The 23,396-nt window shown below is 47.8% G+C and overlaps 5 protein-coding genes across 7 annotated transcripts; 1 reads left to right on the top strand and 4 right to left on the bottom strand.

Moving 5' to 3' along the window:
• Positions 1-1,312: 1,312 nt before the first annotated feature.
• Positions 1,313-15,217, top strand: LOC6537991 (cadherin-99C). Its single transcript, XM_002098490.3, has 12 exons — positions 1,313-1,441; positions 2,469-2,615; positions 5,867-6,031; positions 6,980-7,158; positions 7,229-7,351; positions 9,593-9,769; positions 9,833-9,898; positions 10,142-13,051; positions 13,120-13,647; positions 13,707-13,825; positions 13,897-14,622; positions 14,685-15,217. Exons 3-12 carry the CDS (start codon positions 5,872-5,874, stop codon positions 14,818-14,820), a joined length of 5,124 nt encoding a protein of 1,707 aa, XP_002098526.2. The 5' UTR covers positions 1,313-1,441; positions 2,469-2,615; positions 5,867-5,871; the 3' UTR covers positions 14,821-15,217.
• Positions 15,203-18,013, bottom strand: LOC6537990 (KAT8 regulatory NSL complex subunit 2). Of its 2 annotated transcripts, XM_002098489.3 has the most exons (6): positions 17,404-18,013; positions 17,158-17,350; positions 16,935-17,098; positions 16,477-16,877; positions 15,646-16,165; positions 15,478-15,559 (listed from the first exon to the last, which is right to left on the bottom strand). In XM_002098489.3, exons 1-5 carry the CDS (start codon positions 17,912-17,914, stop codon positions 15,665-15,667), a joined length of 1,770 nt encoding a protein of 589 aa, XP_002098525.2. In that variant the 5' UTR covers positions 17,915-18,013; the 3' UTR covers positions 15,478-15,559; positions 15,646-15,664. The 2 variants fall into 2 exon arrangements, with proteins under 2 accessions (XP_015048600.1, XP_002098525.2); XM_015193114.2 differs by lacking the exon at positions 15,646-16,165 and having other exon boundaries at positions 15,203-15,559; positions 17,404-18,008.
• Positions 18,014-18,169: 156 nt separating this feature from the next.
• LOC6537989 lies at positions 18,170-19,460 on the bottom strand. The gene is made up of 2 exons (XM_002098488.3): positions 19,283-19,460; positions 18,170-19,226 (listed from the first exon to the last, which is right to left on the bottom strand). The coding sequence occupies exons 1-2, from the start codon at positions 19,377-19,379 to the stop codon at positions 18,331-18,333; spliced, it is 993 nt and encodes a 330-aa protein (XP_002098524.1). The 5' UTR covers positions 19,380-19,460; the 3' UTR covers positions 18,170-18,330.
• Positions 19,461-19,543: 83 nt separating this feature from the next.
• Positions 19,544-21,603, bottom strand: LOC6537988. Its single transcript, XM_015193113.3, has 2 exons — positions 21,411-21,603; positions 19,544-21,357 (listed from the first exon to the last, which is right to left on the bottom strand). The coding sequence occupies exons 1-2, from the start codon at positions 21,493-21,495 to the stop codon at positions 19,673-19,675; spliced, it is 1,770 nt and encodes a 589-aa protein (XP_015048599.1). The 5' UTR covers positions 21,496-21,603; the 3' UTR covers positions 19,544-19,672.
• A 396-nt stretch (positions 21,604-21,999) lies between these two features.
• LOC6537987 lies at positions 22,000-23,235 on the bottom strand. Of its 2 annotated transcripts, none has more exons than XM_002098486.4 (2): positions 22,439-23,235; positions 22,000-22,376 (listed from the first exon to the last, which is right to left on the bottom strand). In XM_002098486.4, exons 1-2 carry the CDS (start codon positions 23,090-23,092, stop codon positions 22,095-22,097), a joined length of 936 nt encoding a protein of 311 aa, XP_002098522.1. In that variant the 5' UTR covers positions 23,093-23,235; the 3' UTR covers positions 22,000-22,094. The 2 variants fall into 2 exon arrangements, with proteins under 2 accessions (XP_002098522.1, XP_015048598.1); XM_015193112.3 differs by having other exon boundaries at positions 22,000-22,355.
• Between the last annotated feature and the right edge of the window lie 161 nt (positions 23,236-23,396).

Raw genomic sequence — 23,396 nt, 5'->3', positions numbered from 1 at the left:
GCAAAACGAGCTAATCACGTAAATACATCTGGCTGCAAACCCTTGCACTTTCTCCTCAAGTGAGTTGTGAAGAAGATGAAGTTTGCCAACAGTAATGGCCAGTTAGCACTTGGCTTAATCTTGGTTAGCTCGGATGAATGGGCCGCAGATGGAAGCCAACTACTTTGTTGGGTGGAGAGTTGTTTAGTTGCTTGACTCGGCGGCATATGAATATGCAATAAATTGGTGTTTTTTGTGCTGTTTTGACATTTCGAAGAACAAGATCTACGCAAATTATCATATGTGGCTGATGGAGTAACACACACGTTCAAAAGGTGATCCCATCGATTCGAGCCATTTTCAATGCCAATATAACAATATTGGCTCAATTGTTCTGGCGGCATCCGGCTGGAAATGGAAATGATAGTTTGGTTTGGTTTGGTATTCACTCGGTGTTCGGATGGAAACACCTACCAATGAGATGGCAATTTCGCGGATAGCCGAGTGCAACTGTCGCATTGTCCCATTGTACAATGGCCAAATGGCCAAATAGCCAAATGGCAACGGAATATGCATATGCGACTCCCTGGCCAACAGACGACAGGTACAAAAATGCTGTCTGCCCCTTTGGTGAACTTCATTCATGCCCCGGATCGCAGCGCGGATTGGATTGCATTGCATTGCGGTGGAATGGAGTGGATTGAAGTGGATTGGTGGGCGGGCAGAGGGAAGTGGGAAGTGGAGTGGCTGCACAAAATCGCAGCAACATCAGCCAAAACATTTTAATAAAAACTTTTACACCGAAACGGCCGTGCAGTGCAGCTGAAACAGAAACAGAAAATCAAACAAACACACATAAAGACACCAAAAGACAGAAAAAAGACAAAAGACACACCGAAGCCCCGAAAAACTGGTTCCCACTAAGCTCCTCTGGAAATGGAAATGGAACATGGTGGTCTTTTATTTACCTTTGACTTAACAGACGCTGTTAGCTGTTAGCTGTTACATACATACACACATATCTGCCATACATGCACCTGCAGATCGTGGATCGCAGTGCCAGCAGTACCTGTGCTCCCAACGCGAAGCCTTTCGCACTCGAAAACTGGGCCCACAACTGCGCATGTGTGTGTGTGTGGTGTGGTGTGGTATCCATCAGCTGGCAAACTAGTAACCCCCGAAAAACCAGTTTTACCGCAAAAGCGAATGCCAGTTCGATTCCAATACGTTCCACCTGGGATCGGGAATGGTTTGGTATGGTATGGTATGGTATGGTGTGGTATATGGTATGGTGTGGTATCGCCCACTTGTTGCTGCTGCCGCGAGAGACGAGACAGGTAAAGCGAAACAGTTCCGAACCGACCGCAGAGCCGACACCACGTACTTTCGCGCAGTGTACCACGAGTGTGTGCCCCAAACGCAGCGCTATAAGGTGGCTGGCGCGATACCGGTTTTCTAGCTGGTATGAATATGCCCAAGAGCTAATTTTTTAAGAGTTATCTCTCGAGAAAATGTGTAAAGTTCAGAATGGTCCGTTTGTGGCGACGTGTGAGATGTGTGCTGTATGTGGTGTGTGTGGTGTGTGATGTGTGTGGAGCCAAGACAACTTGAAGATACAGAAGCCTGAAAAGGGCATACCACGCATATATCGTACATATATAGTTGTGACTATATCTCGAATTCGAATCTCCCTGCCAGTGAAATGATCTCCCCGTTTGAATAACAAAGAAGCCTCGAGTGGCAAACAAAGCGCCCATCTGCGGGGCAACCATCATTAAATCTGAAAATTGTACCTACACAACTTTAACCCCGAAAGCAAGACTTTCTCTTGCCAATTTTTTTGTTTACCCAACTCACAGAGTGCAGCATTCGCAGTGAAAAAACAAACAAAACTCATCATTTTTGCGGAGAAATAAGGGATAGAACGAACACTAATGTGGAATGTGAACGTGATCGCAGTATTAATCTTCATGTAGAAAACACACAACACGATTGGGATTTCGGCGGCATTTGCCAAGAAACAGTCAAAAAAAAAAAACAGCCAATAAAACAGGCAAAAAACGTTTTTTGTCAGATCGGCAAATGAGGTCACGTATGTCGAGATTTGTGTAAGAAAACTTACACAGTCGTGTTCACTGTACAGGCAAACACAGATAGTCATCGACTTGCCATGCTACTTTTACTACATGATACTTTATTGCTACCAAACTCCCACGCGCCGCTTTGTTGGCCAGCTTTTCGCGAATTATTATGCCTTTTAATTAATCCAAGAGGGCAACCTCGAAAACGCAATTCAAATTCAATCTAGTGCGGAAAACACGAAGCAAACGCCATCAAAACTCACTCACAAAACTGTACGCTGGTCATCAGTTTCAAAAACCAATTCCATACGGGTTTTATGACAAAGCAATGCATAAAATAAGTAAAAATCTTTGAAATCTGTGTCGCGAGTGTTTTTTATCGAGTTTTATCCCGTTTTTTATGCGCAGATACAACACATATTGAATGGTTTAAATCCGAAATGTAATTGAGGACCAAGAATCACCTTTGTTAACGGCGTGTGACTGCATTTTTCACGTTGGATACTCAGCTGCAGTACTTTGAGCTATTTTAATATTACATCTTTACACCGAACGGTAAGTGCAGAGCGTACTATTATTAAGTTATTCAGCATCCAGCCATAAGCGAGAAGTCCAGAAGACAAAGATTGAATAATGTTCTTGGCTCCAGGCTCCAGAGATTAATCTTCATTTGGCTAAATGGCCAGAAGCCATTTATAAAGAAGAAAACATAATCACCTAACCGTTTTTTTATTTTAAAGCGGAAAGTCAGGTCGATTAATTTCATTGTCGCCCAAGAATTTGCAGCTCAATGTCTTTAATACAGAGATTTCATTTAAATATTTGTAAGTGCAGTTTATTCACTTTGGCTATTAAAACGCTGGCCATTTAAGACAATCATTCTAATGGATTATTTGTGTTACTCAGCAATTGCTTGAATTTCGTTAGTTTCGTTTCTCGAAAAAAGGCAAATCACTTAAGTTAATCATCAAGAAAAATGATTGCGAACAAATTGGCTGTAAGATACTTGTCGAGTTCATTAGAACGATTAGAATTAGAATGTGGAAAGCACTTTGAGTCATTAAACTCAACACATGGCCATTTTGCAAAGGGTATAAGAAGACATTGCTATATAAAATTGAAAGGTTATAAGAAGATATAACTATATACAATTCAAAGAGTTTAGGAAGAAATGATTATACACAATTCAAAGATATAAGAAAACATAACCATACACAATTCGAAGGGTATAAGAAGACATAACTATATACAATTCAAAAAGTATAAGAAGACAGTGCTATATACAATTCAAAGAGTATAAGAAGACATTGCTATATACAATTCAAAGAGTATAAAAAGAAATAACTATTAACAATTCACTCCCATGGAAGTCATAAACATATAGAAACCCAAAATGAATCGCTCAGATTGAGATACTTTATATGCTGATAAAATGCCGTATATTATGAAACATCTCACGGATCCGTGAAGAGCAATACTTTGTATGGCCAAGAGCGCGTCCGCTGTCCAATAAAATTAAAATACAATAAAACACTCACCGAATTAGCATAACAATCGCAGTTGGAGCTGACAGAACGTTGGTGCATACATGTGATCCGATCCAGGGGATCCAGGTGATCCAGGTGAGCCAGGGGAACCAAGTGCCCAGGTGGACCAGAGTATGCAGCGATTTGGTGCCCAAAACGCTGGCGTTCCTTTCTTGTTTATTTAAGATTTGTGTGGCAACCATCGTTCGCATTCCAGCAGATTTGAGATTTAAGTTCGCTACGTATTGTACCACATTCAAAACTAGAAAATGTTGGCAAAAACAGCATCAATAAGCAACAGGTTTGCCGCATATCGAATCTGCACCCAGCACACAGTGTATACAACACACATACAACACACAACACACACAGCATACAACACACAACACACAGCATACAACACAGGCATTCAAAGCACTGCGATAGCTCGGCTTTCGTTTATTTTGCAAACCAGTTTGGCACATTCGGCTTTTTCTATAAGTTTCCGGTTGAACATAATCAGCAACTGACTTTCTGTGGCCACCGCCGAGCTCCTCCTCGTGCTCCTCCTGCTTCTCCAGCTCCTCCAATCTCCTCCTGCTCCTCCAATCTCCTCCTGCTCCTCCGATCTCCTGCAGCTTCGCGATATCGCGGGCTTTGTTTATGCGGGGGAAATGGAAAATGGCATTTTGTATACGTTCAGTGAAAGCGGAGGACTTGCAGCGCTTTTCGCGAGCTGTGCGATTTTCCAAATTTTCCCGATTTTCTCGATTTCCTCGCAAATGGAAGCAGGAACGGCACGATCGAACATTTAAGCCCCCATATCAATACAATGTGATATCTCGCACTTGTGAGCTAAGTTACGCAATGGGCGATCGGGGCTTTTATGATTTCGGAGATAATTTCAGCAGCAGTTGCGTTTTGCAGACAAGTTTGATTCCATTCGAGATTGCAGCACACTTTGGCGAAATTAAATAAATCGTTGCGAAATAATGGGCATTTTGATTGGTTTATTTGGCTATGTGCGGGCTAATTGCGTAAATCCAATTGCATTTGGCCATCGAAGACAATGGTTGTAATTGGCTAATTACTTATGGCCAAAACAGCCATGTGTTAATCTGATCAATGCAGATCCAATCAGCTTAGAAGCTCAAATTAGTGCTATACAATGTTTTAATATCGCTTTGTTCATTAGAGCGTTTATTAGAGAATTCATTTCCCTACTTTATGAGTTATTTGGTTAACTAGCCCAACCTGGGAACCTGGGTCCTATGGTTGGCAATATCTAATGGTCTAATGGTGGTTGAAAGAGCGGGAAAGCCAGAAGATTAGCTCCGATCCGTTTCATTAAACAAACGATCCGAGTAACGGATACGCTGCAAGTGGCTCCTGGTGCCAACGAGTCTTCAATGGAGATTGCAGATGGAGCAGAAAGCCAGAGAGCCAGAAAGTCAGAAAGCCAGAAAGTCAGAAAGCCAGCGGATGTGCGCCGATCTGCGGCCAGTGAGCAGCAACCTAGAGATAGAAGCCGCAGCATAGGACGGCCAACTCCCAGTTACCAACTCCCAACTGCCAGCTACCAAGCTCTAGGTTCTAACTGTTTGCCAGCCGCAGTTGCAGCCGCAAAAGTTGATCGGCCAGTTGGCGAGTTGGCCATTTAGGCGCTCGATGAGATGAGGTGGGCAAAATGGATAAAATGGGTAAGAATAAGTGAAATGGGTAAAAATGGCAGAAATGGTAAAAATTGTAAAAATGGGCAGAATGTGCACCTGATCGCAAGGTACTGCGCAGGCTGGCTTGCCACTTTATTAGCCAATTTATGAGCCCACCGTTATGAACTTCTCTCTGTCAATATTGCACCAAGTGGTTTGCAAGTAGTTTTGATCGGCTCGAACGGAACTGCGAAGCTATTTTCAATTTGGCCAACAGTTTCGACACCAACTTGGTATTTATTGGAGCTTCGAAACTGGGCATCTTGGATTTCCACAAGTCCACAGCCCATATACGCGAATGTACTACATATACAATACGATGTGTATATTCGGACAACGCCAAGTTGGCTAAATTGTTTATTGCATATTGATATCACACCATTTAAGGCATGAGAAGCCGTCTTTGCATACAAAAGCAGTCAGCAGTCAGAGCAGAGGGCATTTTTCGAGCTGCACTCGCGACTATTCAGATTCACTGTGTGGGCTCCACTGGCGTAGGCCAAAAAGTACTATTTAAATCGGCGACTTGGGCACAGATAGATGTATGCATGAGTTACAAGAAACGTATTTGTTTACTCTTATTTTGCAGATAACATGGCCATGGCGGCGAGGAACCTCACTCCCCAGCAGGGACTGGGCTTCTTTGGGCTGCTAATCCTGCTCTGCTCGGCGGTTTTGGGCAAGTCGCAAATGTGCGAAGTGGAAACGGGGCAGACGAACATCATCCTGGACATCGAGGAGAGTCGGGAGTCATGTAAGTACACTTCTACTATACTGGATTATATAGAAATACAATGTATATGGCCGTCTTATCGACTAGCCAAACCCATTTAAGCCATTTAACATGGCCTTAAACTGGAAATATGAGTTTTAAGACAACGGCGGCGTTAAATCTATTACGTGGATGCTAAAACATGAATGGCCATATGCTCTTCACACAAAACCTCGACTTCAAGATCATAGACCAAAAGCACGAAAGCTGCAGCACCGTAATTATAATTTTAGACGTGTTCAGGCGCATAGGCAGCCAGCCCATCACATCACATCGCATCCAAGAACGAAAAGCACGTCGGTCAGAGAAATGATGTGTACTTCGTGGATACATTGTGTAATTTACATGCCGCTGAGGTGCACCTCTAAGTACCTTAATTGGTTTTTTTTGTCTAATTAGCTCTGGCAGCCGCGGGAATGTGGGGTCAAGAACTGCCATTAAAATATTGCTCATACGACGTGTAGTACATGCTGCTAATGTGAGGAAGTGGGATATCTCCTGACTCCTAGAGATGCACTACAAGTAAATTACATACGACTAATAGGTATCATAAAATACGGCAGCTATGATTCCTTATGCAACTTGGCTCTCACAAGAGTCGCTAAATAACAAGAGCTTCCAATTGGAAGACTTTCTCGTGCATTTATGATGCCCACAAATATGCACTTTTATATATGTACACTTGTACATATGTGCACACGCTTTTGTACATATGAACACTTATGTGCACATCGCAAGTGATCGCTGCAACTTGACCCCAAATGCAAAGAGAAAGGCTGCTGTCTGCAGTTTTTCTCGATTTTCTCGGTTTTCGCGTTTTCCTGTCAATACGTTTTGCCGCTTTGGCGCTACTTGTACCCATAACCCAGCTTTGTTTATTAGATCTCCCGGCTTCCAACTTCAACTTTATTATTTATGCGTTTTCCGCAGTCATCGGACAGCCGACCACGCCGCCAGAGCTGCCAATCTTTGGCGATCCGGAGACGGAGATCGCCCTGAATCTGGTCTTCCCCAAAGGCCAGCCAATCTTCCAGCTGAACGGCAAGAGGCTGCAGCTGCTGCAGCCCCTGGATCGCGACGAGGAGAACCTCAGCCACATCGTCTTCCAGGTACAACACATTACGGTTGCACTTTCCATCGCCAGGTATCCACGAACCATGTCTGCCCGCCTCGTTCCAGGTCTCCTGCACCACCAGGTCGACGAGCAAGAAGCGCACCATTCCCATTATTGTTCGGGTGTCGGACATAAACGACAATGCGCCGCGCTTCATGAACACGCCCTACGAGGTCACCGTTCCCGAGGTGAGTAAATGGTGCTGCAGTGCACCAAGTACACCAACTACACCAAGTACACCAACTCCACCAAGTGGAAAGTGGACATTTTCCAGCGTGCGCACGATCAGCATTTCGTCGCCCCAAAGTTGCCCGCATTTCTCGCCGTAGTGCCGCTGGCTCCTCCGAAACCGGGTGCCAAACGGACTGTCACGCTGGAGGAAGTCACAAGTGCACTGCGGCAAATCGGGGCTAAGTTCTCATATTAAATTAGTTAACATCTTTAGGATTCTTGCAGTTCTTGTAGTAGCTTTTCAAGTGTTATAAGTGATCTGTATTAGCTGCCAGCGTCTTGCAGTGATATACATATATCCCTATGTAGTTATTTAGCTGCTATCAGGATCTGCAGTTTATTCCAGTGCATGAGTCAGGTGAATGTGCATAGTCTTCCCGACGCGACAGCAGCAACTACATACTGAACACTAATGAAGTGGTAGTGAACATGTTTTCAGCGCTTCGGCAACACAATAGCATGTCGGATGCCCAGTATCCAGGTATCCAAGTACCCAAGCATCCAAGTATCCCCAGTTAGCACAACTTGCACAGTTTGCCTAGTTTTCCCAGTTTCAACAGTGGCACAGCATCCCCAGCAACAGAATCCACCGAGGGGTTCTTGAGATCGGCGGCAGAAGTTGCAATTGAACTGCCTGCCGGCTCTTAATCACGTATTTAGACTAATAACGCTCAATTACAGAACTGTTGACATATTAGAAAGCAGCTAAGTTGGCAACCAACAAACAGCAAACAGCAAAAAGACAAAAGACAAAGCGGAAACGTGCTATATAGAGAATGGTACATAGGAACCCCTGCAAGATCATTACTGTAGTCTTGTACGATGGGAGAAACCTCACATAAGTAGCCACACACCTATTAGGCCATAAAAACCGTAGAATAATCAGTTAAAGTGTTGGATTTCACAAGAACGATGAGCAATTGCAGAGTTGGAAATTGCAGCTGATTGAAAATAGAAATCATCACCAGCAGATTAGTTTATTAAGAAATTCTAAGCCGCAATCACTTTCCTCGCACCATGTGAGGCCATTTTAAAATGAAAATGAAAATCATAGGATCTATATATATATAACTATATATATGCAACCTTGAAAGAACCCCTCATAAAATTACAAGCCAATACAATGCAACACGGCTGAATATAAATCGTTCAATGGAATTCGCAATCAGAAGCTTCGCCCATACGAAATTTATTTAACAATGTGGAGCTGGAGTTGGAGCTGAAGTTGGAGCTGGAGCCTTGAAGTTTAGGAAGCCTGGTGCGGAATAAACAAAAGCGAGGGCTACCTGCACTACATTGTAGTATAGATCGGGATGCAGGTCCCTTTATAAGGCGATCTGCCAGTCAAACTGGAATATAATTGGTATGCACTTGCCGGCTTAGGCGAACACTCCCGAGGGACTGCGTCCGTTGTCCAGCCGGCGAAGGCGAGGACAAGACAACAGCATCGCATATTCCCCCGCCGTCGCTCTAGCAAATAATTACAAGAACCGAGATAAATTATACCTCCTCAGTGAGTATCTGGTATATGGCATCTGTGTGTGGGGCAGCATCAATGGCCACAGTCATGGGAATTTGTGCAGCTCTGGGCTATGCCGAAACTAAGAAACTACAAAATTATGAAAAGCGAAAAAGATGAGCTAAGCGTGCATGCCATTTAGCGGAAAAACCGAAAACAAATCGCAAAGTTCAGCAGATGAACAATGTCTGCCAATTCTGGGTACTAAATCGCCAGCTGTGGAGTGGGCACAACGCAAACTCCACAGCTTCAGCTCAAGCTCCAGCTCCAGCTCCATCTCCATCTCGTTCTTCAAGTGGCAAACTTGCTCCTTAACTTCGGCCACCGTTATATAACAGCCCAGCAGGCTTTTGTGAAGATCCACTGCAGCCACTTGACTCCAAAAACAATGCGAGTGAAATAATGATCCGCCAGTTTCCGTTGGCTCCCAGTTGGGTTCCATGGGAAGCGTTAGGAATTCAGCACGCGGGAGCACCACTGCGCCACTGCATCATGCTGAACCAGAAACCACTTACTCACTTGCGAGTATTAATGGGGCAGGAAACACTTTCGGTTCTTGGGCGCGATGGATACCTCTCTCCAAGCAAATGCCACCCGCTGCTTCCCATGTCGAATTAACTGGCATTCCAATGGGCCAAGCTTATGACTATAACACTTCTTCTTCATTCCTATTTCACAGAGCACTCCGGTGGGAACCACCATTTTCCGGAACATTCAGGCGCTGGACAAGGACGCAGGTGTTAATGGGCTGGTCGAGTACTTCATCGCCGAGGGCAGTCCCAACTCCACCGATGTGGAGAAGTACAGTGCGGATGGGTACGGCACCTTCGCCATATCCTTTCCCCACCAGGGTCAAGTGAGTCCCAACACAATCCTCATCTGACTGGATCAGATATTTTACAGCTTCTCCTATCCTCAGGTTACGGTGGCCAAGACATTGGACTTTGAGAAGATCCAAACCTACTATCTTACCATTGTGGCGTCGGTAAGTGAAGCCCTAATAATTTAAATATAACAAAGGCCTAATTAGGCTGTCTTTCTTGGGCATTATAACAATTAAAGTTGGCGAAGAAAGACCTCAATTAAGTGCTTACTTTTACCGGCTTTCAGTCGTTGCCATTTCATATGGCTCCCAGTACCTTTCACTCCGAAATTAGAGATTCAATAGAAGGGGAACGACCATTTGCTCCATTTGTAATGAATTACTCGTATGTGTTTTTTTTTTCAGGATCGAGCTCGGAATACGGCGGATCGCCTTTCCTCGACCACAACGTTGACAGTCAATGTAGCCGACTCCAATGACTTGGACCCATCGTTCATCTACAGCGGATGCGTTTCCCTCGACGGCGCCTGCATAAATCCGGAGTACTCCGCATCCGTGCCAGCTGGATCCCTACTAGGAGTGCTGACGGTGCTGCCCGAGCGGATTCAGGCAGTGGATCTGGACACCATAAACTCGCCCATCCGCTACAGCTTCGCCAGCGGCATGCCCGGCAACTACGCCGATTACTTCCAGATCGATGAGAACACCGGAGTGCTGAAGCAAACGAAAGCTGTGGACACATCCACAGCGAAGAAGTATGACATCATAGTGAAAGCGGAGGAGGTTTCGCCGGGTCCACAGCGCTTCACAACGGCCAAGCTGGAAATCTTCGTGAAGCCCGTGGACGCCAATCCGCCCGTGATATCATCCTCCCAAGCGGAGGGCTACGTGGACGAGAACTCGCCCATTGGCACCAGGGTGTTGGACGCGCACGGTAACCCGATATCGTTCATGACCACAGACGCCGACCTCAGTGACAGCGATCCGAAGCCAGACTACATCTACGAGCTGACCACACCGTCCTTCAACGTGACCAGCGATGGCATCTTGGTGGTGAACGAGGACAACCTCGACCGCGACCCACCGGCGCCAGGACGTTTCAAGTTTCAGGTGGTGGCCCGGGAACCCAAAACCAATGCGGCCAGTGCTCCACTAAGTCTCACAGTTCACCTGCGAGATGTGAACGACAATGCGCCCAAGCTGGCAATGGTGGCGCCCATTTCGATAACAGCCGGGGATCAGAGCGAGAGCCGGCTGGTCACCCAGGTGACGGCCAGCGACAACGACGAGGGTCCCAATGCCGTGGTGACCTACTCCATCTACCATGTGTCCAACAACGGCATCCAGAAGTTCACCATCAACGAGACGACGGGCGAGATCAGGACTCAGGGTCGCCTGCTGGCCGGGGAGCAGTACAGCATCACGGTGCAGGCCACTGACATCGGAGGACTCTCCTCCCAGGCGATCGTTGAGGTGAGCGTGACGCCGGGACCGAACACGAAGCCACCGCGCTTCCAGAAGCCCATCTACGAGGTGCAGGTGAGCGAGGGAGCGGAGATCAACTCCACGGTCACAGTGGTACACGCCGAGGATCCCGAGAACGATGCCGTCGTCTACTCCATCATATCGGGCAATGATCTGCGCCAGTTCGCCGTCGGTCAGGAGAGTGGGGTTATCATAGTGATACGAAAGCTGGATCGCGAGAGTCTGACGCGCTACCAACTGATCCTGAAGGCGGAGGATACCGGCGGTCTCTCCAGCAGCGCCACCGTCAACATCAAGGTGACGGACATCAACGATAAGAATCCGGAGTTCGAGGCCTCCACCTTGCCGTACGTCTTCCAAGTGGAGGAGGGCAAAGCGCAGGCCTCCGTGGGAGTGGTCCACGCCACCGATGCCGATGAGGGCATCAATGCTGAGATCACCTACTCCATACCCACCGACATACCGTTCACCATCAATGCCACATCGGGCGAGATCCTAACCGCCAAGCAACTGGACTACGAGCAGCTGAACGAGTACAAGTTCGTGGTGACCGCCAAGGATGGAGCTCCGGATGCGCGACTGGGCACTGCCAGTGTTACGGTAATGGTGCTCGACCTTCCGGACGAAGTGCCCAAGTTCAGCGATGCCCGCATCGACGTTCACATTCCGGAGAACGAGGAAAACTATCTGGTGGCCACGGTGCAAGCCTTCGATCCCGACTCCATGCCAGAGATCACCTACGTGCTCCGGAAGGGTAACGCGGAGCTCTTCAAGGTGGCGGAGAAAAGCGGAGAGGTGCGGACCATCAAGGGATTGGACTACGAGAGCCAGAAGCAACACCAGCTGACCATCGGAACCATCGAGAACGACGGCGATGGACCAGGAGACACAATCCTACTGGTGGTGGATGTGGAGGATCGCAACGATCTGCCCCCAAGGTTCATAACCGTTCCCGATCCCGTGACCGTCAATGACGACCAGGGCATAGGCACCATTATAGCCACGCTGCCCGCCATCGATGGCGATGGCACTTCGCCGGGAAATGTGGTGCGCTATGAGATCGTGGGACGTGGCAAGGCGCCCAAGTACTTCCAAGTGGATCCGGACACCGGAGCAGTGCGCATAAGAGATGAGCTGCGCAAAGAGGAGGACACGGAGTACCAGGTGGACATACGGGCATATGACCTGGGCGAACCTCAACTGAGCTCGGTGGCGCCCCTGCGCGTCGATGTACATCATCTTTTGTCCAGCGGCAACAATGAAATCAAATTGGACAATAAGTTGGAAAGTGGAATGGGCATGAGCAGTGAAAGTATAGGCTTGGCCTTCAGCGACGACAGCTACACCACCAGTGTGCCGGAGTCAATGGAAGCCAATAGCACCCTCAAGCTCATTCAGATAGTGAACTCAAAGACATCCGCCGATGGGCCGCCGGCCTTCAGGTGTGAATTCGTCAGTGGCAACGAGGGGGGCATCTTCAATCTCAGCTCCGCCGATCATGGCTGTAACTTGCTGCTCATCCAACCGCTGGACTTTGAGAACAAGACCTCGTACACACTCCAGTTGCGGCTGACATCGCATCGCTACTTCGTCAATCCGCTGAAGGACACCACCACCGTGGAGATAATAGTGCAGGATGAGAACGACAATGCGCCGGAGTTCGAGTTCAATAGGCTGCGCGGCCAACAAGACACTTTCTACACGGTGGTGACGGAGGAAATGGATGTTGACACAACCATTTTGCAGGTGCGAGCCACAGATCGGGATTCGGGGAAATTCGGCACCGTTCGCTACACTCTCTACGACGACGATGAAAACCGGGTCAGCATGGTGAGCACTCTATACCTTACATTACCACCCAATGCTATTTTTGGTAACCTATCAATCGATGTTTTTAGCCCACCAGCTTCTTTATGATGTCCGAAGACACGGGAGTTCTGCGCACTGCCAAGCATTTCAAGACCGAAAGCGACTTTCCACTGACGTTTTTGGTGGAGGCCCGTGATAGCGATGGCCAGGAGCAGGGATCCCATCGCACGAGGGCCAGGATAGTGGTCAATAAGCTGGCGGACATCAATCGCATGGCACTGTCCTTCCCGAATGCAGCGCCCAGCGATCTACGCAACTACTACACTGAGCTGGAGGAGCTGCTGGACAAGAAGACCGGACTGGTCAGCGGCATTGAGCGTATGAGCAGTCAGAAGTACTTGGCCAAGAACGGCTCGGTGATCGAGAATCCGGCTGCCACGGACATATGGTTCTACCTGATCGATCCCAAGACGGAGCAGCTCGTCAGCCGCAAGGACAGCATTGTGGAGACCACTTTGCTGGAGCCAGCTGCGCGATCCGAGCTGAACATCGCCCTGCCAAGAGCCACGGCCGAGAATATATCGTTTCCCCTGGAAAGAAAGGAGCACGTGCACAAGGTGGGCTACTATTTCTAGTATATTTTCCTTGGACATCTATTTACTCAAGTTACTTTCAGGTCAAAGCCGCCGTAGCCATCGACAACGAAGTCTTCCCCTTCACCCTGATTGCCATATCACTTGTTATACTCATCCTGGGCACGATCGGCATCATTTACATATGCATTTCGTGGTCAAAGTAAGTGGATAGCATAGAGTACAACCTCTATATAGTTCTACTTACTTACTTCAATACCCTTTTTTTTATAGATATAAGAACTTTAAGCAGCGCATGCGCCAGTACTCCTCCACTAATCCGCCACGCTACGATCCTGTGATCGTTAACCAGCAGGCCTCGAGTGCCAGCGAAACCATAGCCAACATGAAGGAGTACGAGACCCAGATGCTCGCCATGGCAGTGCCACCGGATGTGGACGACGATCTGCAGTTGGACTTCAGTGCCAAGAACCACGCCTTCTCGCTGGACAATGTGAGCTATATAACGCACAAGGAGAACACCAACGGTGGTGGCCAGTCCAGTCCCTCGCACTCGGATGCCACCACGGCCACGATTGCCACTCTGCGCCGGCATAAGAATCTCAACAATGCCAACATGAACAACAATCTGGCCATCAACAACAGGCAGAACACGTTCAACAGAACCCTGGAGATGAACACCCGCAACAATGCCAATCCGCTGGGATCGCCGCCAAACGGCGGACTCTCGGGCACCTTGACTTTGGGCCGCATCAAGCACCAGAACAGCAATCACTACCAGAACGGCGCCTACAACATCGACCCAACCGGGCCCAACAACATGGCCAATGCCAAGAACAATGCCTACAGCACGATGGGCAGGCGGGGCAACACCTTCGGCGACGTGGGTCTGCTCAATGGCAATGCGGAACTGATGAACGCCACGCTGGGTCGGAATGGCCAGCTCAACAATCGCCTGTACGGCGGAGAGGTGCCCATCACCAATCCGCTGTTCCAAAGGTATATATAGCATACGCAATTCCAAGTTTATAGCCACAATGTTAACACCCTCTATCCCGCAGATCCAATTCCGATCACAATCACCTGAGCACCACAAACGAGAACGTCTCCTTCGGCAAGAGGGACTATGGCCAAATAGGCTTCTCCTATCTGAACGACTTGGACAGGTCGGAGGTTGAGACAACAACGGAACTGTAGGGAATACAATAGGATTATTCTGGTTTCAACATATTACAGACTTTGTTAATATATTTAGCTGCCAATTTGTAATTTTAATAGTGCATTTTAACAACGAGAGCGGTTGCCATCAATCTATGATCATAGCACAAGCAATCTGTAAATATCTGAGTGGAGATGCAGAACGGAGGAACTGATAACTGATATATTTAACTGTGCATAAGATCAAATAATTACAGTCATTACTTTTAAGCGAACGCAGAGTGCATATTTCCCATATATCTACGAAACTGCCACACGCAGGCGTTTTCTCTAAGAATTGTTGAATAAATGCGCGTGCATTAATATAAAGTGTATAAACTATGGAGAGCCAATAAATGTAAATAAATATAAAGTGAATTCATAGATTTAAACTAAAGCGTGCCTATTTATTAAGGGATCCTTGTTCCCGAAAACACCAAAACTACAATGGCTGAGTACAAAACCGATGGACATTTTCGGGCTGGAGATTTACATCTAGATTTCTAAGATTGCAACAGTAAACATTTACTCTACGAGGGGCCTAACAAGTAGTTCTAGTTCTGTTTTGGGCGGACTCTCTGGGCTTCACGCCGCCTTTGTTGTCTTCGCCATGAGCCGTGGTCACGTTGAGGGCTTGACTCGTGAACAGCTTATCCGAGGGGTCCTCCTTCTCCTTTTTTATGGCGGCACTCACGCTGGCGGACTGCGTCTCCTCTTCCTCGGTCTCCGACTCGCATTTCTGTGAAATAAAGTGAATGGCAGCCATGAAAAGGATTGATACGTTGGGCCAGCAGGTGGATTGTGGTTAGTAGGATGGGTTATTACGTTTACTATGCTATTATGACTAGTTCATGAGGGCATCGAACCAGGGCATGTGTTCTATGCCCTCGAGCAAACGCAACACTTCGTTCACATTGCTCTCCGACTCGTCGATGTCAAAGTTAAGTTCGCTACTGTCTTGCATAGATGATTGTTCTAACTCTAAGTTGCCTCCGATGAGATTGTCTTGAGTCTGACTTTCAGCGGGACCAACTGAGTCGTTGGACCCGCCCTCGCCTTCCTCCTCGAGGCCTAAGTCTACAGGAGCACTCTCCGCACCGCGATCTTCAATGGCTAAGCCCAGGTCACTGTCCATGTCCAGGAACATGGTGTAATCGTCGTCGAAGGAGTTTGCCAGATCGTCAACTGCGTCAAGGTCAAAATCGAATATACCATTTGCAAAATCCAAAAGGTCATCACCCTCCGGCTGCGGTTCATTCCGTGGATCTTCGCCGACAAAGTTATCGAGACCACGGCCTGCTGCGAAAATACTTTCTACCGGCGGAGTGCTTGGAACTTCATAAAACTGGGGGATGAGAGGTCGGCAATTTATTCAGGGTCGATCACAAAAGGCTTACTTAGACAGTACTAGCACTTATATACATGTGTTTCGTGTTTGTTTCTCTAGATATACTTAGCTTTACTACAAATCAAGCCTAAATACTAGTTACGCAGTATTGTTTGTTCAAACTGTTTTACAGTTCGCTTACTGTAGTTTCAGCAGTCATGTGCAACACAACTTATGGCAATGAGTGAGTGGGTGTGGGTAGTTGGTATATCTAAGCAGTTACGTGTGGTGGTTATGGCGTGGGTTGGGTTAGTTTTTGATCAACGCACCTTTTGTATATACTGGCGCTTAGCCGGCGCCACTGTCAGGTGCAGTACGCAACTGGAGTCTTCGAGAATGCTAGCCACCGGCTCCTGGCAGACCACCCCACTCCGCTCCACGCCGCAGGCCCGAAACAGGACCTGGCGCTTATCCTCCAGAATGTGCTTGCGGCAGTGCTTGCAGCAGGGCAGTGTTCGCTCCCCACACTTGACGCCGCCTTCGGTGAAGACGCACTTCGGGTTGCTCGACGACTTGGATGCGTACAAGGTGTCGCGAGCGCGCTTCTCCTTCAGTTTCTTGTAGAGCACTGCCTCCACGCCCTGTCGACGATGATAGCTATTCAGCGCCTTGAGCTGTTCGTACAGCTTTCGCTCGTGTGGAGTGTCCTTTAGTTGGTCGTGAATGCTACCTGAAAGTAAGGTATTAGACACATTTTTTGACAAATTTAAGGGCAATTGATACATACAATATAGCTCTCGCTCGCGTCGTATGTCGTGCAAGTACTTGCGACGTCTCTGCTTCAGCACGTTCTGCAGATATGAAACCTGCTCACGATAAAGTCCCTGAAGCTTGATCAACTTTGTTTCGGCAATCTTCACTGCCTCTGCGCGCGTGAAGACGCCAGCGTGTCTGCAAGAATGGAGCCAAATTTAATTATACCCCAATTACCCACATGAGTAAAATCTTACTTCAGTGGATCATCATCTTCCGAATCGATGCTTTCATAGTCAGATTCGTTAAACTCAATGTCCTGAGCGGTGTTCCTTAGACAGGGTGGATCAGCATCGTTGCTGGAACTATCAGAAGCATAATCCAGAATTCGACGTCGCTTGCGTGAGCTTTCCACAACATGTCCAATGGAGTTGCGGTGATCTTGGGTGACTGAAAGTCCGGAAAGTTAGATTTGAGCTTGAGTTACAATTACCAGAACATACCAAATGGAGTCACATGTGGTGAGACCACATCGATTTCATCATCATCGGGCTCGATCTTGGGAGCCTCCGGCTTTATGTCCTCCACATTGATGTGCGATGAGAGACTGTGCAGCAAGGTCTCGTTGGTCTCCACGCGGCTGCGAATGCGGCCCACATTCATGTGCGTCTTCTGCAGCTGCGTCTGGCGGTTGTGCTCGAAGCATAGGGTGGTCAGGATCTGCTCCTTCTTGTTGTCGTACTTGGCCACAGCGTTGATGCACTTCCTGCCGTTCGAGTAGACGTGCGAGCACTGGCGGTAGTTGGAGCGCGGGTCGCGCAGTACGTGCCGGATGCAGTACTCGTAGCCCTCGATGCGCATTAGGCTGCACTCGTAGGTGGGATTGGCGCAGTACTTAATCTTCGCCAGCTCGCTGTGGATCTGCTCCCGCAGCTGGTGCTCCTTGTCCGGTGTGCAGGGCGTACCGGTGAAGCGGGCGCACTGGCGCAGTTGGTTCGGCGAAAAGCTGGACATCTTCCTTTCAAGATTGTTGCCCTTTTTACAGCGATTTTCTTTCGATTTTTCCGATGAAGCGAAATGAAATAAAATGCTGTGGAAACGGTGTGACCACAGCAAAGTTGAGAAGAATTACCAAGCACGTTGACAGGCCGAGTGGTGGGGGTCTCTGCTAGCAAGTCAGCATCGCCCAAAACGATTAGGGGTATTCCCACTTCGAATGTTGAGTTTAAAAACAGCTTAAAATTAAAGTTTAATTTAAACAATTTAGTCTACAATTTGGAATCTAATATCATATATACATTTATTAGATTACTGTTTTTAAAAATATTTCTGTATGCTAATAAACATGGCTTTAAGCCTGAGGATTTCATGTTTCTTAAGAAAAATTGCGGACTGTACTGGAGTGCGGAAAATCTTTCTTCACGACGTCTTCACGTCGCTTCCTCCTTTGGCAACACGTCTGTTTCGCTTAAAATAACTTCAATTTTGGCCATTCTTATGCCGTAGCGAACCTTGTAGTCCAATGCTTCCAGTTGCGGGAGACAACTGCGGTTGATGAGGAGCAGGAAAGCCTGACTCGTCTTGCAAATTTCCTCCGCCCCCAGGATGGACCAGTCGGACATGTCTACGTCTAGGTTCTGCGCTCTCAAGCAGGTCAGGATGCGATTGTGGTCCGTTTGACCGTGGGGCAACCAGATGCGCGCTTGAGGTCGCCACGGAATGTCGCTGACATGGACGAGCCTGATGCGCAGGCCATCCCACGAGGCGCCTATGGTGGCAACGCATGCCTCTAGGAATATCTTTGAAAAGCCGTCGACGCACCTAATCACTCGGTGGCCTCGGATCACTTCGGATGAGTCGAAGGACGGGACGGGACCCCCTGGCTTGGCCAGGACTCTGTCAGTCACCATGTGGGCCAGTCTGGTCTCGATCTCCTCCCACTTTTCGTTGAGCAGACGGCCGTCCTCGTGGAGTTCGTCCACCAGGGCCATCGTCAGGTTGTCATTCATTGATCCATTGGGCTGGCCAGCATTAGAAGGACCTGGACCCTTGGGGGCACTTGCCTTCTTAAGCGCCTGCTGCTTTTGCTGCTTTTGCTTCGTACGCTTCTTTTTCTTTTTAACCGCACTCCTAGGATCCGTTGATAGCGCCGCTTTCGCCGCTTTCGCCTGCTTCCTTAGCTTTTTCCTGGCCCTGGCCTTCGCCTTTATGGCATCAAGGATTTTATCATTTTGTTTTATCATTTTCATTATCTTTGACGAGATGCTGGGCTTTTCTTCAGGGGGCTCGGATTTCACACGACTCCGCCAGAGAGAGTCGTTCCGATCTTGAAGGAGGAAGTGGACCAGTTAGCATCGAGAAGGCAGAAAACACGCGACTTACCATCGTCATGGACTACAATCACATCATCATGTTGCTCAACCTTTATATTTTCGCTATAGTAAAAGGAGGGCTCCTTCTTTATCCAATTACTGGACATTTTGGCACTTAATACGTCTTGGTTTTCCAGAGCTAAACAATAACCACAATGTATTTACCATCGCAGCGGGAAAATGCCTAAAAAAGAACCGTAACTCCAAGTGGTTGAAACTCATGATAGAAACTCAGCGGTGACTCAAACCATAGAGAGACGTAAAAAAGAAGTCGAGTTTTTTCCTTCAATTGTTTATTGGTTTCAAAAAATCCGTTTTCCTATGTTTAATAAAGTTAAATCAGTAAATACACAGCTGAATCTGATCTTCGGTTTTTCCAAATCCCTTAACCTTTTAAATGCTAATATTTCTTGTTGTCTCCCGTGGTTTTGAGGTCCGAATTGTGTGGAACGATGCGAACTGGTTGGTTTTCCTCATGGAAGACTCTCCACAAGCTGTCGCCATCCTTGACCAAGAATCGGCACCGACCTTTGCGAGACGATTTTTGTATACGCTCCTGAATGAGCAGAATCGCTTTGTTGGACAGTTCAGCTCCGGGGGGTAAGATCCAAGCGGACTGATCCGCCTGTTCCACATTTTCCGTCTGGTTAGGGTCCTTCGCATGAGCCGCATCCTCTGAGCGCTCCGTATTTCCAATCGGCTCCATCTCCATCGACTTATCCGTGATCTCCAGCTCCGTAGAGTTCGAGGGATCCATTTCCTGCAGGGGGGGAATTTGTGGGGTGAGGCTCACAAACTGACCTCCTCGAATGCATACTCTCCACCGTTTAAGCCCGTCCCTTACCAGGAATTTGAACCGATTCCTATTGGTTCTATTCAGCAAACGGGCCTGAATCTCCTGGATCACAGCCTCAGACAGTTCAGCTCCTGGCGGTACTATCCAATCTGACACATTCGCCTCCGTCTGTTTCCTGTTTACCTCAGTATGCACAGGTACATCTTGTGTAATGCGTACTCGAAAGTCTTTTCCGATGGACACACTCCAAGATTTTCCCTCATCATTAACCAGGAACTGGGCCGCTTGTCCTTTTGACTTGTGCAGAAATCCGTTTTTTATTTCTAAGATCGCAGCGTCGGAGAACTGAGCTCCTCGAGGTACTATCCAGCCGAATGAGTTTACCTCGGTCTGTTGTTCAACATTAGATGGCGTTACCTCCTCCGCCTGAGAAGTTACCTTAGTTTGCCTGATATTCTTTGGTTTGTCCGCCTCCTTTGGTTGTTCCACTTCTACCTCATTGGTCTCCTCCATGCGCGTCGTCTCCTCTGCGTGAATATTATACGCTATGCGCACTCGTAATCCTCGACCAATATTTACTTTCCAGGTTATTGGACCATCCTTAATCAGGAACCGCAGCTGACGGCCTCTTCGCTTGTTTTGCAAACGTATCTGGATCTCACGGATCACTGCTTCGGACAACTGAGCTCCTCGAGGTAGTGTCCAGCCAAACGAGTTCTCAACCGTCTCCTCCGTATGCTCAACCCGGTCCGCTTGACTAGGACTGGGTATTTCGCTGGCGTGAACAAGCTTGATGCGTAATCCATCCCATTCGTCGGCTAAGTACTTAATGCAATCCTCTAGGAAGATCTTGGAGAAGCCGTCCTCACACCTTATCACCCGGTGGCCCCATATAACTAGTGACGAGTCAAGCAGCGGGTTGGGTCCTTGCGGCACAGCCGTTAGTCTATTCGCCACCATGTCCGCCAGCCTGCTCTCGATTTCCCCCCACTTTTCGAAGAGCAAGCAGCCGTCTGGGTGGAGTTCATCCACCAAGGCCATTGACAGGTTGTCCCGGATCAACTCCTTATACTTCCAATCCGAAATATGGGATTCATCCGCACCTCTGGACCGTTTGAGATTCTTTTCTTTTGCGTCCAATGATCCGTTTCGTTTACGCTGCTGATGAACGCTCCTAATTGGGGATCTTCGCTGAACAGTTTCATAGCGCCCTCCCCTACTCACTGACTCCTGTGAGTTATCACAATTTTTGCGATGCGCCCAGGATGAGCGTTCCAAGCCCTGGGAACCTAAGAGATCTCAATTTTGTTATTGGGGTGCATCAAATACCTGACATACATACCATCATAAGCCGGTTTCATGTTTCTGTTCTCCCTGGAATAGGGAGTTGAAGCAGAGCCTGGGTCTTTGCGTGTATATCTAGTCATGCTTAAAACTTAATATTGTCATGCTTTACAATGCGGAACGAAACTTCGCAAAAGTAAACAAAACTCAGCCTGTTTTGTTGCGATAATTAGCGAAACCTATCGGGCTCAGAATTACTTCGATATTGGAAGTTATCGAAGAGTGTGACCATAGCTTGGAGTTAATCATCTTATTGTAATCTGATAATAAACATATCCGTTATTTTGGGCCGTTTAAGTACAGTGCTCCCACTTGAACATGTAAATAGTTCCAGCGATTAGGAAACCGAAAACTTGCAAATACTCATTAATACCACATAACTGATGTACAGTTTGTTACTAACTCTAAGCGTAACAAAGAAGTTTATTTACGAGCTGAAATGTACGTATTTACGCTAGCAGTTTTTACAAAAAAATTTATAAATTAAAGAAAGGACATAGCATAACATGTAATTCATCGCTGTTGTTGCAAAAACCTTCACTTTCCATTTCATTTGCCCTCCCCCCGCACAGTAAATGCACAGATCATAAAGTCGTTAAAAGTATAATCAAACCTAAGTGTAAATTATCATATTGCCCGCCTTATCCACCTACAAATACAAGCCGTTCCAATCGTCGGTGGGCTAGTTGTCTACCACGTTCATGTCCAGGAGCAGCTTCTTGGTCTGCAGATCAATGAGCCGGCGCTTGGCCCTGGCCAACTCGGCCATCTCGTTGTAGTATATCGTTTCCGCCTTGAGTTTCTCGTCCAGCTGGGTGGTGGACTCCGCCAACGAGGCGCTGTCCGGCGGAATCATGTTCTGCATATCCGCTGGCTCCTGCTCCTCGCACCTGTCCACCACCACGGAGTCGGAGTTGTCCACAACGTACTCGTAGAAGGGTTCCTGTAGCGAAATCGAAGTGACCTTAAACCAGAGATCGAAAGTATGTAGAGAGTAAGTGGGTAGGGAGTGGCCCGCGGACAAACCTCTTCGTCCAGGTGATCGGCCACCTTCTCGATGATGCTGTCCACATCGTCAAAATTCACTTTTTCCAGGGGATCAGCCGCCTGCCTACGCTCTAGGTTGCTGTAGGAGTCCTTTTTGGGTGTCATGAGGTGCTGGTGCGAGTGGTTTAGCGTCTTGGCAAGGCTGGTGTGGCGACGCACGATGTGGCGCATTAGATTGGAGGAGGAGTGCTTCGAGGAAAGCGTCTTGCCACAATGCATGCATTTGGCCATGAATTCAGAGATGCGGATGAAGTGGGCCCAAAGCTTGTTGTTCTTCCCAATGACCTTGTTGCGCATTTCCTCCTGGCTGTGCCGCTCCATCTGCTCCTGTTCCCGCTTCACGCTCATGATGCCGCGCACCGCAGACTTGGTCTCGCCCTCGCCCTCTGTGAGCTCCATGCTTAGGTCCTCTGAGGCGGATGCTTCCAGCTCGTCCTTCAGCTCCGCCAGCATCTTACCCTCCTCGCCGGCGAAAATCGTGCGGGCCAGGAGCTTGTGGTTCCGGATTAAATGGCGCGTCAAGTTGGAGGATGTGTGTTTGGAGGACAACGTCTTGTCGCAATGCTTGCACTGAACTATGTACTCGGTCAGGCGGTGGAAGTGCGCTAGAGCCTTGAAGTTTTTCCCAACCATAGCTGCTTCCGCAAATCCAGGGTTGCAGTTTCGCCCGCTCCTGGCCGATTTGTTTCCAATTGTCGCGTTTATTTACCAAATTGCAATTATTTTCGGTGCAAAATGAGGGTGTGACCGTTTGCGCGGAGCCACAAGCTAACAGTTTGCCGAGCTAACAGTGGTGTGTCACAAACGCAGGCTGGTCACACCTTTTACAACAGTTTTAATATTTTTATACCAGTAAGGGTACTCCCCTATGTTAAGTTGATTAAATCATAAGTCCTATATTGTATTTCTATCTGCACCTAAATGTAATCAACGGGAA

The sequence above is a fragment of the Drosophila yakuba genome, chromosome 3R (assembly GCF_016746365.2).
Source record: "Drosophila yakuba strain Tai18E2 chromosome 3R, Prin_Dyak_Tai18E2_2.1, whole genome shotgun sequence".
NCBI classification, from domain to species: Eukaryota; Metazoa; Arthropoda; class Insecta; order Diptera; family Drosophilidae; genus Drosophila; species Drosophila yakuba.
The sequence above is the reverse complement of the archived record's forward strand: the minus strand, read 5'-3'. Positions and strand labels throughout refer to the sequence as shown.

Coding starts and splice junctions, on each gene's coding strand:
- LOC6537989 (XM_002098488.3), bottom strand. CDS start 19,379: ATGTCCAGTAATTGGATAAAGAAGGAGCCCTCCTTTTACTATAGCGAA. Junction 19,227..19,282: donor GATTGTAGTCCATGACGATG/GTAAGTCGCGTG, acceptor TCCTCCTTCAAG/ATCGGAACGACTCTCTCTGG.
- LOC6537988 (XM_015193113.3), bottom strand. CDS start 21,495: ATGACTAGATATACACGCAAAGACCCAGGCTCTGCTTCAACTCCCTAT. Junction 21,358..21,410: donor CATGAAACCGGCTTATGATG/GTATGTATGTCA, acceptor GAGATCTCTTAG/GTTCCCAGGGCTTGGAACGC.
- LOC6537987 (XM_002098486.4), bottom strand. CDS start 23,092: ATGGTTGGGAAAAACTTCAAGGCTCTAGCGCACTTCCACCGCCTGACC. Junction 22,377..22,438: donor CCGATCACCTGGACGAAGAG/GTTTGTCCGCGG, acceptor CTCTGGTTTAAG/GTCACTTCGATTTCGCTACA.
- LOC6537990 (XM_002098489.3), bottom strand. CDS start 17,914: ATGTCCAGCTTTTCGCCGAACCAACTGCGCCAGTGCGCCCGCTTCACC. Junction 17,351..17,403: donor ACCACATGTGACTCCATTTG/GTATGTTCTGGT, acceptor CCGGACTTTCAG/TCACCCAAGATCACCGCAAC. Junction 17,099..17,157: donor GAAGATGATGATCCACTGAA/GTAAGATTTTAC, acceptor CCATTCTTGCAG/ACACGCTGGCGTCTTCACGC.
- LOC6537991 (XM_002098490.3), top strand. CDS start 5,872: ATGGCCATGGCGGCGAGGAACCTCACTCCCCAGCAGGGACTGGGCTTC. Junction 9,770..9,832: donor CCTTTCCCCACCAGGGTCAA/GTGAGTCCCAAC, acceptor TCCTATCCTCAG/GTTACGGTGGCCAAGACATT. Junction 13,648..13,706: donor GAAAGGAGCACGTGCACAAG/GTGGGCTACTAT, acceptor AGTTACTTTCAG/GTCAAAGCCGCCGTAGCCAT.